Source organism: Orcinus orca, chromosome 13, assembly GCF_937001465.1.
Source record: "Orcinus orca chromosome 13, mOrcOrc1.1, whole genome shotgun sequence".
Taxonomy (NCBI): Eukaryota; Metazoa; Chordata; class Mammalia; order Artiodactyla; family Delphinidae; genus Orcinus; species Orcinus orca.
Genome location: NC_064571.1, coordinates 31,158,713 through 31,175,560, shown reverse-complemented (window position 1 = coordinate 31,175,560; position 16,848 = coordinate 31,158,713). Strand labels below are relative to the sequence as shown.

The 16,848-nt window shown below is 57.3% G+C and overlaps 1 protein-coding gene across 21 annotated transcripts in view; it reads left to right on the top strand.

The window, feature by feature from the left end:
• The window catches only part of DYSF (dysferlin), a 223,761-nt gene that overhangs the window by 130,159 nt on the left and 76,754 nt on the right, over positions 1–16,848 (top strand). For all 21 annotated transcript variants that reach the window (XM_033400464.2, XM_004277066.3, XM_004277062.3 and 18 more), the window contains 5 exons: positions 36–113; positions 7,935–8,116; positions 10,630–10,770; positions 11,554–11,583; positions 13,037–13,066. In XM_033400464.2, the coding sequence (XP_033256355.2) occupies positions 36–113; positions 7,935–8,116; positions 10,630–10,770; positions 11,554–11,583; positions 13,037–13,066 (461 nt within the window). The remainder of the gene's footprint in view (positions 1–35; positions 114–7,934; positions 8,117–10,629; positions 10,771–11,553; positions 11,584–13,036; positions 13,067–16,848) is intronic.

The following is a 16,848-nucleotide window of genomic DNA, read 5'->3' as shown; positions in this document are numbered from 1 at the left end:
CCCCTCAGCTGGCATCTGTTTCTTCCTCGGTGCAGACGGGAACCGCTACCATCTACGCTGCTACATGTACCAGGCCCGGGATCTGCCTGCGATGGACAAGGACTCCTTTTCTGGTAGGTGGGAGGAGGGAGGAGAGCCAGGGACCAGGGCCTGAGGGCTGGGAACAGAGTCATCGGGCCTTCAGACCACAGGGAACATGGCCCGGGCTTCTCCTATGGTGGGTCGGGGGGCGCTGTGTTTGTTGGGTTTGTGGAGGTGAGGGCTGCAGTCAGGTCACCGTGTCCTCCTGGTTGTCAGGTGGCCTGCTTGACCTGTCTGCAGGTTTTGGTTTTACTGACCATCCCCTCCTCCTGAAAGCCCCTCTGGCCTTGGCCCCTGGGACACCCCTCTCTCCTGGTCTCCTGCAGCTTCCTGCTGCCCTACCTGTTCCTACTGAGCTACTGCCCTCTAAGCCTGATGCTTCCGAGAGTTCTGTGTGTGTTCTCTTCTCTGGGCACTGGGGTCCCCCAGGCAGCCCAGTAGCCACTCCTGTTGGGGAAGCTTCCAGGTCTTTAGTTCCTTTATGTCCAGCCGCATTTTCTGTGTCTCCCCTAGAAGCCTCAGAGGCACCTCAGTTCATCTTGTCTAAGCTGAACTCCTTGGGACCCCTCCCCCAGATCCAGGCCCCCCTTTACATCCCACCTTGGTCTTAGTATCACGTCAATGCGCTTCCACTACCCATCAGGTTGGTTAACGGTCAGGTGCCCAGTTCTGTTGATTCTGGCTCCTGAATCTGTCTCGGAGATCGTTCCCTCCTATTCTGCATCGTGGCTGCCGTCTCACACTGGCGTTGCTCCTTTTATCTGAATGCTCCAGTCATCTCCTGGCCTCCCTGTGACCTTCCACACAACCCCAGACACAGCTGGTCATGTCACTCCCCTGATTTCAGACATAGACACTAACAGGTAAATCCCCAGCTCTTTAGCCTGGCAGACAACTCCTTCGTGATCTGACCCCTTTGGATCTCACCAGTTTCATCTTTCCCTAATTCCCCTCTATCTGCTAGCTCTGGCTGCACCAACTTTCGTCAACGTTTGTCTAGTTCTTCCACATTTCTGGCCTTTGTGCTCAGTGCCTAGAATGCCTTCCTTCCCTATTTTTAATCCAGTGAACTCCTACTCATCCTTCAAGACCCAGCCCAGATGCCCTCTGACTCTTCCCCAAGCTGAGCTGGTTGTTGCTTCCTCAGCACCTGGCCAGGACCTCACCAGCACCTCTCTCAGAGTCCTTACCCACTGCATAGATCACTTGCCATCTACCTCTGTCATATTCTTCCCGCCATGACTCTGAGCTCCTCCGGGAAGGGACCTTGACTTACCCTTGAGCCTGCAGCAGGTTCTAAAGAACTAACACTAAGATATCTAAAGAGCTAGCACTTACTAAGTGCCCACTATGAGCCTAGGCGCTTTGCTGACCTTTTTTCACGTACCCCTTACCACTCTCCTGTGAAGCAGGCATTGAACATCCCCATTTTACAGATGAAGAAACTAAACTGCTTGAGTTAAAATGTACCCCACTCCAAGTGCTTGCTACTCACTCGAGTAGATCTGAGTTCTTCTATGGGAGTGACCTCCTGTTCACAGAATGGCACTCAGCTCATGGCCAGGCGCCCGTCCTCCTTTCTGGACCCTGCTCCTCCCCGACCTGGGGACAGCTGTGCTTCCTCGTGTTCCTCTCCTCTCAGTGACCTTTTCTCTAGCCCCACGCAGCCAGGCTCAGGGTGGATAGAGCAACAAGCACATGGGGATTGGCAGGTGGTGGTGGGGGGGTTGTGGGAGTGTGGGGGAGACCTCTGCAGCTGCAACTTCCTGGGAACCTTGGCCGGGATGCTTTCTGAAAATCAGCACCTACCCCAAGGAGAAGAGAAGTGACCTGATTCACAGTCTTGCTTCCTCTTCCTTTGGGGGAGGGTGTGAGAGGTCGGGGTGCAGGCGGCAGGTTTGTGTGTGGGGGGTGGGTAAGTGGGGTGCAGGTCGAGGGCCCCTTGTCCTCCACTGGCCGGGCTGGGGATGGACCCTGGAGGGAGGGTGCTCCTCCCGGGGACCCGCACCTCTGGGGACTGCAGGCAGGGTCAGCCTGGTACCGGGGCCGAAGGAGACGTCACACTTTCCATCCTAGCTCCACCCCCTCCCCCAAATAAACATCCCTTGAGCTTTGAGGGCACTGCCCAGGCCCTGGCCGCTGGCTTCTGAATGAAAGGCCTGATTGAGCGGCTGCTGGAAAGGAAAACAGCAGCCAACACGGGTGAACCTATAAAACCCAGAGTGTTTATTTTCACTCCCAAACCCTAAACCAAAGCAGTTTCTCCCCTGGAACTGACCCTGAGGTGGCTGGAGGCTGTGCGTGGCCACTGGCTGGCATTTCTCAGAGGAAACTCCTGTGTGAATCAGGAATGTCTGGGGTCTGGGGAGGGTCCGGCACAGAGTCTGTCGCTGGTGTCGTCTTCCAGCCTGCCTGCTGGCGTCTGCAGCCCAGAGGGCTCTCCTTGGGAAGCGCTCTGACCTTGCTGCCCTGGGCTTTTCCCCAGCGGGGCCCCCATGAGCCTGTGCTGTGCCCTCTGCTAGTCCCTTGTGTGGTGGGCCTTGGGGCTGCCACAAGGCCAGTGCTCTCTCTATTTCTTCTCCTTGACTGAAGGTGTGGGGGACACAGGAATTGTCCAGGAAACACTTGTTGAATAACACTGAACTCGGTCGGGGAGGGAGGCTTGTGGAGACAGTGCCATCCAGGCTGCCTGAGGATTTTGCCTTGGGTGGGGTTTGAGTGGAGGCCCGGCATCAGTTCTCTGGACCACTGGAAGGGCGAGTGTGGCCTGTGCTTGTGTGCTTATGCGTGTGTGTGGCCAGCATAGTGATTAGGTATAAAAAATGTGAAATGATGCTTAATTCAGATGGCTTCTCTTACGTTGGGATAGGGTTGCCACTGCTGGGTGAGCATCTGGAATACAAACTGGATCTACTTTGAACAGAAAAGACAGGACTCCAGAGGACTTAGAAATCACTTGTCCTCAGTGCCGTACCTACTGGGCAGCATCGTGGCTGTGAACAGCGGTCAGAGCTGAGTGGCTCTTCCCTGTAGACGGATGTTTGTCAAAGGGGATCGGGGAGTGCGCTGTCTCCTTTGCCCTGTTATACTCCAGGGAATTCTGCTTTGCCTCGACCCCCAGCCGGCGACCACCGGTGTGGTTTGAGGGAGCCATAGGCTCTGCTTACAGAGCTGCCGCCAGGAGGGAGGACCCTTGGGCAGCTCACATTCCAGGGCATGGCCCTTAGCTTGAGGCACCCAGAAACCCCTCCTTGAGAGTCTCATGGGTCAGTGGGCTCAGGGGCCCCCCTTGGTTAACGAAGGAGCTGAGAGAAGGCTAGTAGGTCAGATGCCAAGTTATTCATTTATGGGGGTAGAGTGTCTGCCAAGAAAGCAGAAGGTCCTGTGCCCTCTTTGCCGGCCTCGTGGTTTCAGGGAGGTCAAAGCTGTGTGCTAGTTGGGTGGTCCTGAGGGGCGTTGCTGCCACGCCAGGCCACAGTGAGGTCTGGTGAACCATGGTTGGCCCAAGCTGAAGTCACCTCCGTGGGGACCAGTGCTTTCGTCTCCCCCAGATCCAGACTCTGGCTGGGGTGGGGCTGGGGAGCCCTTGCTTGTGGGCTTCCTCTGTCTGGACTCCAGTCCGAGCCCACCCCCTCTTTTGAAGCACAGCTTTCTGTTAAGTTTGGCTTTGGCTGGGGGAATTCTCCCACTGAGCTTAAGAAGCTGTTTTCCAAGGTGTGCTGGAGGCTTGTGAAATGCTCCACTTAAAAAGGGTTCCTGAGCGAGAGAGACTGGGAAACACTGCACGCTTAGCGATTTACGAATCACGGTGGCATTGAAGACTGGGGTGGCTGCAGGAAAGGAGTCTGTTGAACGTGTCTAAGCGTTCCTTCATTTCCCGAGATCTCGCCTTGCGAAGAACACATTTTGGGGAACTCTGATGGACAGGATTCAGCCCAACTCGCTGAGCACGAGTCCAGGACCGTTTGCGATCTGCCCGCCTGCGTCCTCCTCCCTGGGGCCCCGGGGTGCTACCTTCCTCCCCTCAGACAGACTTGCTGTTCCCTGAGTGCTCTTTGGTGCTTTTGCCAGTGCTGTGCTGGGTGCCTGGCAGTCCCCTTCTCTTTGGTCCACCTCGGTTACCTCCTTATTCTTGAGACTCGGGGTTGGAGACCGCCTTTGGGGGTACTGACTTGACGCCACCAGACTCCAGGGTGTACCCCCACCCCTAGCGCCTTGAACGCTCCACCGTGAAGCTGCATATCGCTTTGTATTGTAACTGATGTCTAGTTACCACTTCCAAGCAGCAACCATGATCTTCAGAGCCCGGACCGTGTCTCGTACACCTTCATATTCAGAGCACTGTGCCTACCTACCATATGCGGGTCAGTCAATAACTGTATGGTGGACGAATGACGGATCGCAGGTAACGCTGGAGCGAACATCTTTGCTCATATAGCTTCATGGTTCATTTGGATGATTCCCAGAAATATGGGAAACAGGGTGTAAACAGTTTTATGTTTTTCAGGTCATACTGCCTGATGGCTTTTCTAAAGGGTTGCTGAATTGCTTCCAGCAATAAAGGAGAGTACCTATTTCGTCAAATATTTGCCAACACTGGGTTTTACAAATCTAAACGATTTTTCTTAATTTTATAGGAAAAATACTGCTGTATTGCAGTTTTTGTTTGCAATGCCTTGATTACTGGCAGTCTACTCCACCTGTGTTAAGGGCCCTTTTCCCATGTTTGTGGCAGGTAGAAGGAGCACTGACTCCGAGTCAGGGAGTCTGGTCCCAGGCACCTGTGAGTAGGGGCTAGTGGTCTTTCTGGGGCAAAGCTCCCTCTTCTGACAAGGGGTATGATGACACCTGCCCTGTGGTCTGAGCAGTTGGAGGGAGGGCCCATGAGGGAAGCTTAGTGTATTGTGACTGCAGAAGGGTCCTCCTTGGAGCTCCGGGAAGGCCTGAACAGCAGAGATCAGGCACAGGGCTGCAGGTCCAGCAGTCACCTGCCTGGGGCCTCCTGTGGTGATGGAGTCCAGTAGAACCCTTGTGTGTTCTTGGCTGGAGCTCCCAGGGCAGCCTGTGGTCCTCACAGAGCTCCGATCCAGCTTCAGTGCCGGGGGTGCTCCGTGTGGCTTGGCAGGTGAGGCCGGAGGGCTGAAGCTGGCCCTCCCCTACTGGAGTGGCTCTGGGAAGAGCTGGCCTCTCCCCTCCCCTCCACCTCTCCTTGGGATCTGCCTCTCCATCCTCCTGGCTTTCCTGGAAGAGGCTTGTGTCTGTGCGTCCGTCTGGCTTCCCTTCATCTGACCACCTTGCTTCAGCGACACCCCACCCCCCTTGTTTCTCTTTTTCTGAGGGGCTGGGCCTTGTGCGGGGAGAGGCCAGGCCCCAGCACACAGTAGCCCAGTGTCTGAGGCCCCAGGCCTCCAGGCCTGCTCCTTACAATGCCTTTGTTGTGTGTTTTCCCCCCGCCCGCCGCGGGCGGGGCGAGCGTGTGGGTCTGGGTGATTTTTGTTTGAAAGCCACCCCCTCCCTTTCCCCCAGTGCTGAGCTCATTGCCTGCGCTGATGGGGCTGCTGGAAGGAGTCGCCTGCTCGGGGGCCAGCGTGGGGGGCGCTGCCAACACCAATACAGCGTGCATGGCCGCCACAATGTGCAATTGTGATCTTTGTGTAAACGCGGTCGGTCTGGGGCCCGCGCGCTTATAAAAATAAAGCCTTGGGAAGCACAGGGGGCGGGAACAAAAGGGGCTTTTTCGCTGGCTCTCGAATATGGTTTTATTTATCGGAACGCGCCCTCTTTTTCTTACTGGAACCGGGGAGAGGTTCTCTGCCGAGCTTGGAGCTGATGGTATCACAGCCAGACGGTTTCATTAAATGCACAGACGCCGCTGGGCCCTGCCAGGGCCAGGAAGGGAACGGCTTGGGCCAGCCCTGCCAGGCTGGTGCATGGGAAAGGAGAGCCCCATGCCAGGGAGGCTCCCACCTGGTGGGCGTGGCAAGATGTGGTGGGCATGTCTCCCCTGCCCCTTCTTCTGCCAAGGGCCTCCCATTGCCCTCTTCTACCTCCAGAATCAGGTTCAAAACCAATTTCCTACAGGAAGCCCTCCCAGATTGACCCCAGTTTGTTTTTGTGCCTGAAGGCTGGCAAGCTGGTCCTAGCCTGGTGGCTGCCTCCTGTTAGGCAAACCCAGCATTGTTCGGCCAGTGAGTGCCCGTAGCTTCTGTTTCCTAACGTGAATCCCGCCCCCGCCCCCGCCCTTAAAACAAGCCCTTTGGGCAATAGCCAGAATCCTGGACCCTGTCCCCCACCCCATCTCTTGATGGAAGTCCTCCCGTTGCCCACTCCAACTTTCCCACCTCTTCAGTAGCCACTCTGCCACCTCCTGTGCAGTGGCTGTGGCATGCCACTTGGACTCTTGATGGCCAGGGAGAGACTGGCCTGCTCCCCTCCCCTCTGTGGGGAAGAGCTATCTCCCCATCTCAGCCCCAGGACTGCAGTTGGACACCCCGACTCTAGATGTCCGGCGCTGAGGCCCTCTTGAGTCACGTGGGGGCTTCCCTGGAGGGTGCAGAGGATGCAAGATGCTACAGGATGGAGGAACTGCCAAGGGTATAGGGCATGTGATAGAGCATTTGGGCTCAGCCCTGCCAGACAGCTAGCATCCAGCTGCCAGCCTCCTGGATCCCCAGACTTCCCTGTCCACATGCCCTCAGCATCTGGCTCGTCGAGTCTTACAAAATGGCAAACTGGACCCTGCCCCCTAATGAGAGAAGTTGGAGGAGCCCCCTCCTCCAAGCCCTTTGCTCTTGTCCCAGATTGCATGCACTCAGTCCCATGGGACCTTCTCTGGCATTGGTTTCCAAGTGGAGTCCTGAAAGGCAGCATTAGCAACACCCGGGAACTTGTTAGAAATGTCAATTCTCAGGCCCCACCCCAGACCCGATGAAGGAGTCTCTGAGGGTGGGACCCAGCAGTCTCTGCCAGCCTTCCAGACGACTCTGCTGCATGCTCACATTTGAGAACCACTGCCCTAGAATCTTCTCTAGTGATGCTTTGGGACCAGGCAGAGGGAATGCCTCCTGGGTGGGTCCCAGGCTAGCATGGCTGGGGCCAATAGGCTGGAAAGTAGTTTGGGGGCGTCAGGGAGCTGCAGGGATCTTAGGGTCCCCCTCACACCCCCCCACCGCTCAATAGCCCTTGAATCCCTTTGTTTCTCTCTAGTGCCCCCACCCATCTAAGCCCCCACCCTCCCTGCCTGAACCCCTGCAGTAGTTTCCTAACTGGTCTCCCTGCACCCACTTCTGCCCCCTCCGGTCTCTTCTCCAGGTGGCAGCCACAGTTAGCTTGCTGAAATGCAGACTCAGCCATGCCAGATCCCTCTCTCACACGCCACTGCACCTCCTATGTGTTCTTCAAAGCATGATCGAAATTGTCATTTTATGTTTGTTTGTGTAGATTACCGTTTTGCTCCAAATGTATCCTCGGCCCCTAGCACCTAGCCTCCGGCCTGTCATGCAGAAGGCACTCAGTCAGTAAGTGCTTGTTGGATGAATGAATGAATGAATGCACAATCTATTCATTTTGCCTCCAGCAACCAGCCCAGGAAAGAGCCCAGAAGGGAAGCTCTCTGGATCTTTGCGCCCACTTTCCGGGACCTCGGTCCCATCTTCCCATGGTGGCCACCGGCTGGCCTCACGGAGGATGGAGGTGGGGAGGTACCCCCAGGATAGGGCTCCAGCCTGGACGTCGGTGCTCCTGAGTGGCAGCCACAGCTCTGCTCCAGCTTTGTGGCTGCATGACTCCCGAACGGGCGACTCTCACGGTCTCCGTTGTGTCCCATCTCCCTTCCCTGTGCCTGGCCCACACAGATCCCTATGCAATCGTCTCCTTCATGCACCAGAGCCAGAAGACGGTGGTGGTGAAGAACACCCTGAACCCCACCTGGGACCAGACACTCATCTTCTACGAGATCGAGATCTTCGGTGAGCTGGCCAGCATCGCCGAGCAGCCGGCCAGCATTGTGGTGGAGCTGTACGACCATGACACCTATGTGAGTGTGCCCACCTTCCTCCCCCGAGCCCTCACTGCCCACCCTCTCCAGGGCCCAGGGGAGATGCTGCTGTGAGGGGTGGGTCCCCAACGAGATGGGAGTTGCCCAAGGCTGGGGCTGATGGCCTCTCCCCCAACCCCACAGGCAGTGGTGAAAACTGTTTTAGAGCAATTAAAAACGAATTGCCACATGTGTGCTGTGCCCACAGCAGAGAGAGGGATCTGGCAAGGGTGCTTGGCTGTGGTCAGGAGCCTGGCTTTTCTCTGTCTCTAACTTGCTTATAAGACCCCAGGTCGGTCCCTTCTCCCCATCCGAGGGCCGCTTTGACTCCACACACGGTTATCAAGCACTTGTGCTGGGCTGGGTGGCCCCTCATGTGGGGTTCCCCGGCCAGGTGGGAGCCGGGGCTCAGGAACCACCAGGCAGGGACTCCTCCAGGGAGCCAGTGTGAGGTGCAGGCGGGGCCCTCTCTGCAGGACTGTCGCACAGCACAGAACCGCTTGTGCTGGCGGGAAGGCTCTGTGGTCGTGCCCCCCAAACGAGGGCCACTTGCCGTGTGTGCTGAGAAACCGAATTTTCATTGTTTTAGTTTTAATCCATTAAACTTTAAGTAGCCACAGGCGGCCAGTGGCTCCGGTATTGGACAGCACAGCTCTGAAAGGTTCCCAGGAGAGAGAGGGCTGTGGGCTGGAATGTGAGGGGCTGTGGGAAGACCCAGGCCCTGGTGGAAATGGGAGATTGGGGTGTTGGGATGAGGCAGGGGTGTTAGCACAGCACGGAGGCCAGTGGGAGATGGAAGGATGGGGAAGGCAGGCAGGGAAGGAGGAGAAAGGAGTACGAGGCCAGGGGAGCGGGGAGAGTGGCGGTGTCAGGGCGACATGTTACAAAGGAGGGGTGGGATGCTGTTGGAAGAGAGAGACTGTGTCGGCCGAGGGGTGTGTGGCCAAGAGGCCCTACCTGGGTTGGGGGTGGCAGTAGATGAAAGGGGAGGGGCTAGGGCTTCACAGATGCTTCCAGAAAGAGTTGCCATGACTGGAAGGGAGAGTGTGGTGACCAGGGGTTGGGGGAAGGCGAGGCTGATCAGGGTGCCCCACTGGCTGGTGGTGGGCAATGCGGGCCTGGGCTGGGGAGGCTGACCTGTAAGCTCTGCCCTTAGAAGGAAGAGCTGGCTCCGTGGGGGCCGAGCAGCTGGAGGAAGGGTCTTTTGGGGATTTGCGGGGGAAGAGCTCAGGACCTGGAGCTTTTGGGGCAGGAGGAGGTGGGAGGTGGCAGGGCCTGGAGGGGGGCCAGGGCCAGGGGACTTTGCAGAAGCAGGTGTGACTGCTGGTGCCGGGCGGGCGGGAGGCCGGCAGGACACAGCCTCTCTCTTCCAGTGGCACCTCACCTCCTCGTCACCAATGGTGCTCTATCCCCTTTGGGCCAGTGCCCGGGAGGGATCCCGGGGGAGAAAGCCATGGCCTCTTCTGGGTGGGTGGGCCCCAGGGTCCTGGGGGAGAACAGAGCTGTGCTCATTGATAATATAGTCAAACGGGGCTGTACCTGTTGGCAAATATTCATTGCCCTGAGCTCCTGTTGTCCTGGCGGCCTGGCCTCTGTGAGGACTCCCCTCCCCGAGCCTCTCCATGACCCAGCGACTAGAGGGCAACGATGGGCCCAGAGGAGCCTCCGGGACCCCTCCCCGTGCTGTGGCTGGTGACCACTCTGAGTGGTCTATGCTGGGCTGTCACCCGCTGGTGTGGGCACTTATGCAGAAGCTGGTGGCCACTCCAGGATGGCTCTCGGCAATGTCCCCAGCAGTGATGTGACTGCAGGTGGGGATGCCTCCCAGTCCTGGCCTGGGTTTCTCCAGATGAGCGCCTTGGGCGAGCCACCGAGGCTTACGACAGCTGTGGCGTCATCTGGCCGAGACCCAGGTTCTGCCTGTGGCCCCTGCCCTTGGGGGAGCTACCCACAAGGTCGGAATTCACCGGTCTGCAAGCTCACTCTATCCTCTAGTCAGTGGGGAGCCATGGAAGGCTCATGAGTAAAGGGAATGATAAGATGAAAACATCATTTTAACAAGACTCATTTAATTGGATGAGCGTGATCACAGTCTCCCCATGTGGAAACTGGGGGGATCTGAAGGTGAAATGAACAGGAGATACACATTCCTGGGAAATGTCAAACACCTCTCCTGCTGAGGGCATTAAAGAACTGCCAGGAGGCTGTCACTCTCGTGTCCAATGGGCTTAGAGCCTGATTACATTAAGGCAAGGTGAACGCTAGCTGGACATACAAAGGGACTGTGGAACATGTTGGGAATTCAGCATTAACAATAGTGGCAGGAGGCCACTCGCATGCTGACCCCGCATCCCCCTGAGGGAAGCAGAGCTCACCGTCTGCACCAGGGGCTGCCCTGACTTCTGAGGCCCTTCCGAGTTTGGGAGGCCAGATGTAGGTCTGGTGACTGCTCTGAGGCTGCCAGAGCCCTGGGCTGGGGGACGCTGACTTTTCTTTCTCTATGCTCGGTCTAGGGTGCAGATGAATTTATGGGACGCTGCATCTGTCAGCCGAGTCTGGAACGGATGCCCCGGCTGGCCTGGTTCCCGCTGACCAGGGGCAACCAGCCGGCGGGTGAGCTGCTGGCCTCTTTTGAGCTCATCCAGAGAGAGAAGGTGAGGCTGGTCCACGTCCAGATCCAGGAGGCCCGGCAGGGAGCTCCTGGTGGTGGAGGGGGAGGGCCCAGGAAGGGGATGGTCCGATAGAGGGGAGGGGGCTTAGCTACATTCTTCTTTCCCCACCAAGGGCCTGCACTTAGTGGAGAGCACTGAAGGGCCACCTCTGGATGTGGGGCCTCCTGCTGGAACCGGTCTTGCCCATCTTTTCTGAGCCCCAAATCAGGACATGATCGAACACTGGGGCGGAAATCTGAACTGTGTTACTATGTCTGAGTCCTCTGGCCATTGGATGTATTTTTCTCTGGGTTATATCCTGACGTGGTTTCTGGAAGGGGGACCTCTGTGATCTGGCTGGCAGGGGACTCCAGGGACAGGTGAGGGCAGGACCCCTGTTGCAGTGCTGGCTCTACCATAGCCTCAGCCAGCCGATTCCCTGCTGTAAAATAAGGGGTTTGGATTAGAGCCCCATCTTCAAACTTGCTCTTAGTGGGATGTGAACCCTAATATGGAAGCCGGCTAGAAGTGAGGCTACTCTGGCTGAAGTGTCTGGAGGGGACACGGCACACTGCCAACCTGGCTTCCCCTGTACTCGCTTACCAGGCACCTCGCAGGAGTCCCTAGTCCGCCAAGGAAGAGTCTGCGAATCCCTGGACTGTCTGATCACAGACATGTTCCATGAGTGTCATTTTGTGGTTGGAGATGTGTTTACCTGGCCAGGGCAGAAAGGTGGTGGGGCCTTGGGTGACGGGCACCTAACCAAAGCTCTTTTTCTTCACCCAGCCGGCCATCTACCATATCCCTGGTTTTGAGGTAAGCCTCGCTCTCACCTTTGCTTCTTCAAACTTGCCCCCTCCTGGTGTTTGCAGCCCCCTCCCAGGCTAGGAAGGGGAGCAGGTGTGCACCACCACCATCCTGGCTTCAAGCCAAGCAAGGCTCGGTTGGGGCCACAGGGGCAGGGTGGGTAGGGGCTGGGATCCCTGCCCAGCTCTGGCTTTCCCACCCTTCTCCCCTGAGAAGTCCAAGAATCACAGACTCAGATGGAAGGGACCTCATGGTCATCCAGCCTGGTGGCTCTCAGCGGGGCTACATGTTGGAATCCCTTGGGCAGCTTTAAAAATCAGCAGTGCTCAGGCCCCACCCGAGACCAAGTGAAATCCCATCTTTCAGGGTGTGGCTCAGGCCTTCGTATCTCTCAAAGCTGCCCAGGAGGTTTGAATGTGCAGCCTGGGCTGAGAACCATCGACTTAGGCCAGTAGTTCTCAGCGTGGCATCACCCGAGGTATTGTTAGAAATGCCAAACTTGGGTCCCACTTCAAACCTATGAAGCCAGCTCTGAGGGCAGCACAGAAACCTGGGCATTGTCGAGCCCTGCAGGGGATGCGGACGCGTGCTCACGTTTCAGAAGCTCTGATTCAGACCGTAGTTCCCAACTCAGTGTTCCCACTAAGATCCGGTTTTATTTCCTCTACTAGTTATGGAGACTTCATTCCCTCTACCCTGCTCCCCTTCCTTCTCCTGGGGGTCATGAAAAATGTAAACCTTTTACTGGTACCCCGGCTGATTTGATTCAGGAATCCTTTGCCCGGCCAGGCTCAGCTGCAGCTTTGAGAAGTGGTCGTTTGGGCTCTGTTTGGGTGCTTCTCCCCTTACGAGTCAGGGAGCCCAGGCAATCTGCAGACAGTCCTTACAGTACAAGCCCTCCTTGCCCCCTGCGCCCACTCCACCCTCTGCCTCTCCCCCCACCCCTTCTAGTCTCTCTCCCTCTCCCTTTCCTGCTCCCTGTGCGTTCCAAGCTTCTACTCTCAGCTCTGCCAGCCCTGGGCATGTAGGTTGCTTCTCCTTGGTTCTCCAAGTCCACATCTCCAGCAGTGGCTCCAGGGATTCAGGCCTGACTGCCTCCTGGGGCTGTTACACAGGGTCCGGGACCTTCCCAGCACCTGTCTGTTAGTCATTCTCCTTTCTCCTGTCACTTCTAGAGATGCCTGGGCTCCAGGTTTACGCTTTGGCCTCTCCCACCACTCCCTCTGCATCAACGTTTGTTGTACCTACTTTCTCAGGGACCACGTAGAGGGCGCGTCTGGGAAGCACATCACCCTCACCCTAGATGGGAAGTGGTTTCTGTTTGCTCCTTGTAGGGAGACATCTGGCGTGTTGATCTCTGCCCCAGCCTAGTGGTCCTTGTCACTAATGGTAAACTTTTACTCTCCTTCCTCTCCTCCCTCCACCATCTCCTGGATGTGGACTGTCCCATGGTGTGGTCCAGGTGCAGGATACATCAGGGATCCTGGAAGAGGTGAGCTGGCCCCTCACAGCTGTGGCCTGTGGCTGGGGATAGGTGGGCAGAAGCAGAGGGAAGATGAAGGCCATGGCCTGGAGTCTTCCTGGTTCCTGGTACTCCAGTGTGCCTCTGTCACGTGGACCCCTGTCTGGATTTAATTTCCCACACTCTGCGTGGATCCGGGGCTGCCTGGGGTGTGTCCTGGTGTGAATCTGGCTCTTAGGTGGATTGCTGCTATGTTGGAAGCCACATTTGCCCAGACCCCTGGGACAGCAGGGGTCTCAACCGGCTGAGTACCAAGTGGCATGTTTTCAAGAATAGAATGTTCCTAAGGGACCAGAGTAGTCAAGGAAGCCTTGCTGGTGGAGGTGGCGTTAGCTGAACATTGTCGTAGTGCTTAGGAAGAAGGTGGGGAACGTGCCTCTGGCCCAAGGGACCAAGCACCAGGTTGGGGCCCGGCTGCTTTAGGGAACGGGGCAGGCTGGGGACTCCTAGCTTCTGGGAGAAGTTTGGGGTTTGCATCCAAATGGAGCAAGGCTATGCCCTTTGGTCTGCAGGATGAGAAGCCCATTTCCTTATGGCCTCCTGCACATCTGTGAGCAGGTCCTCAAGAGTGAGCTGAGGCAAAGGCCTGGGCAGAGAGACAGGAAGGAGAGCCCTGGTCAGATGGGGGTGGGAAAAGGGCAGCCACTTCCTGCCGTCAGGGAATCCCCAGGCTGCGAGCGAACACCATTTGACATTTTCAGTGCAATTTGGACTTGAAGTGCAGGGTCAGGATGTGGGATCCGCCGGCCCCGCGCCCCTTACCTCACTTCCTGCAGCTCCCAGACCGAGGTGGGGTCCGCCAAGTGAGCTGGCCGCAATTGCGCCTGACAGGCAGCCTCCTGCTTCTGGCTGCAGTTGCGAAAGACTGCCGATTTGGAAAGGGGACGAGAGTCCTGTCCAGGGAAGCAGCACGGAGCCCTCTCTCCTGATTGAGAGCATTCTGTGGCCAAAACCCACAGCCTGCTCTGAAGAAGACCCAGCCCAGGGATGAGTTATTAAAAAAAGTTAAAATCCTTAATAACTGGATTTGTAATATATAACAGTGAAGGCTCAGATTCCAAGAGCAGGGATCTGGCTGTGGTCTTGTTGTCAGGAAGCAAATCAAAATCTGCAGCTTTGGGGCCAGAGCCTGACGAGGGCCAAGTGCCCTGCCGCAGGGCCAGCCGGCCACAGGCTGAGGCGGGTGTGGGTCAGCAGGGCCAGAGGAGAGCAAGTCCTGGGGGTCTGCTGGGCACAGGGCTGGGCCAGCACGTTCAAAGGGTCCCAGGCCCAGTAGGATGGATGGAGGATCAGCTGGTCCAGGGAACCACCCCAGAAGGTGACCTGGTGACCCCTTCATCCCCAGAGGGCTCCCGCCCAGGCCCTGGGGCCCAGAGCTCAGCCTCTTTCTTCCCCTGCACTTGAAGGCTAAGACTCATGCCGAGGTCCTGCGTCCTATTTGGTTTTAAGAATCCCCAGGGGCGGGGTGGAGGCAGGTTAATCTTGCTGCTGCTGCTGCTGGTCCTGCTGGAAGCCTGACGCCTTAGCAAGATTTTTCTGTCTTCTTTGCTGCGGCCGAGCTCCTGCCTGGTATCCCTCATTCAGCCCCCTCCAGACTCCCGGCCTGATCCCTGTGAAGGGCGCTCCAGCCATCCTGGAGGGCTTTGAAAAGCCATGCCGGGAGCTTAGCTTCTGGGCCACTGGCCACGGGGGCCCTCAAAAGTCTGGGAGCAGAGAGGACAGATGGGTGTGTTAGGAAGCCGTCTGGCTGCAGAGAGGTGTGGAGTGGGGAGTGAGGGGCAGGAGAGACCAGCTAGGAGGCTTTTGAGACAGATGTGGTGATGGGGGCCTAGGCTAGAGAGGGAATGGAGAGGGGCGAGTGACTCTGAAGCATGGTGTAAGGATGGCCTCTTCGGTGGGGACTGCCTTCCGGCCAGCACACAGCCCACGCCTGTGTGGGAGACAGTGTCATGGATGAGGTGAAAGGCATCTACCGGGGCTGAGCTCTCCTAGAGCAGATGGAGGACAGTAGGGATGGCTTCCTGGAAGAGGTGACTCTGAGCTCTCTTTGGGGGTCCAGGTGGCAGTGCCTCGGGCTGGGGGTGCATGTCACCGCGTGGGGCCAGTTTGGTGGGCAACAAGATTTCCCCTCCCCCAGGCTGTTTGCCCACCTGGAGCATCTCTCTCCAGGGGCTCTTGGTTGGGAAGGGGGACTGTTGCATTGTGTCTTTGAGGCTTTGGTGTCTGGGAGACCAGGGTCCTAAACGGGTGGAGGGGAGGGTTTCTTTCCAGCTCCCAGCCTGTCTTTCTGTCTGTCACTTGCTGTTTCCCCTCTTCCTGAGCCTTTCTCTTCCCCTTGTCCAGCTCTCCCTTCGCATTTCCCTTTTCCTCTGTTTGCTCCTTGGCCCAGGCTCCCTCTCTCCCTCCTTCTCCCCGCCTCTTCTGAGCCCTCTGTCTCGTTTCTTTTCCTTTTTGTCTGGAGAACAAAGGCGGTCTGCGCTGCCAAGGGGAATGAGTTCAAAGAAACTGCAATTTTAGATTTCCTGAGAAATGGAGAGTGCACAGGCATGTGTGAGTGTGTGCAACTATGTACACTCACGAGAGCATGCACGCGTGCACGCGCGCACACACACACACACACACAGCAGAAGAGATGATGGCAGATTCCTTAATAATTGAGGGCTCCTAGGATGTGGAGCCTGTGCAGAGGGAGACCCCATCTGGGAACCCTTTAGGTGGGAGCAGGGGCTTGTGGTCCTGAGCACCTAAGGGGGCGTGGTTCGGAGTATCACCCTTGGTTCTGATGCTCCTGTCACGCTCCGTGGAGGCATGCCCTGGTTGAAAGGAGAGCGTCCTCTGTGGCTTTTTTGCTGTGAGTTGGGGGCCAACCAGATGTCACTCCATCCCCTTCCTAATCCAGGCAACAGGCTATGGCTTTTAGTCTGAGATGTACATGAGGTACTCTCCGGCACCCCCAAATCCTCCAGAAGGAAAAATTTGGTGTTTTGCAATCAGGAGAATAAGCCCAGTGGTCCCCCATCCCCCATCCCTCCCCCAAGGCTTTAATTTAAAACACTGTTTTTCCTGGGAAGTGTAATTAGAGCAGCATGCTGTCCCTAACGAGCTGGGTGGGGCAGGCAGACAGTGGAGCCCTCCCAGCCCGCCTGGCTGCGCCCACATGGAGCTCCCCGCGGAGCTCGGATCTGAGTGTCCAGAGGGTCACCTGACTGTGCCCTGCTGTGTGAGGAGGGGGTCTGTGGGCTACCGGTGGCAACACTGACCTAGGTGGCTGGAGGGGCCTGCCCACACTTGCCCCAGCCCTGGGAATGCACGTCTGTCTAGTGTGGTGGCCCCTGGGACCGGGGGAGGAAGCCCCCCTCATGGCTCAGGGGCCTCAGTTCCCTGTACTGAACTGGCCAGCAGGACGGATAGATGAAAGGAGGCAGGAGGTGGATTCTGCTTAAGGTGGGGAGAGAGCCTCATTTGTCCTTGTGTCCTTGTCCTCTTGGTCTGAGCTGTCTCGGTAAGCGCCCTGCACACCTGTAGAACCCCGTCAGTGTAGCAGCCCCACGTCTGCCCTGCGTTCAGGGTGGGTGGGGAGGAGCATGGAAGGCATGGACCCCGCCACGGAAGGGGTCATCTTATTAGCCTTCTATTGTGTGGCTGCCCCTGAGCTCTGTGATCCTCGGAGTCCCCCGGCACACACGGGACAGTGAATCAGGATGTCCTGGCGGTGCTTTCAGTCTACACCCACCCCCTCCCAGCCTGGCAGT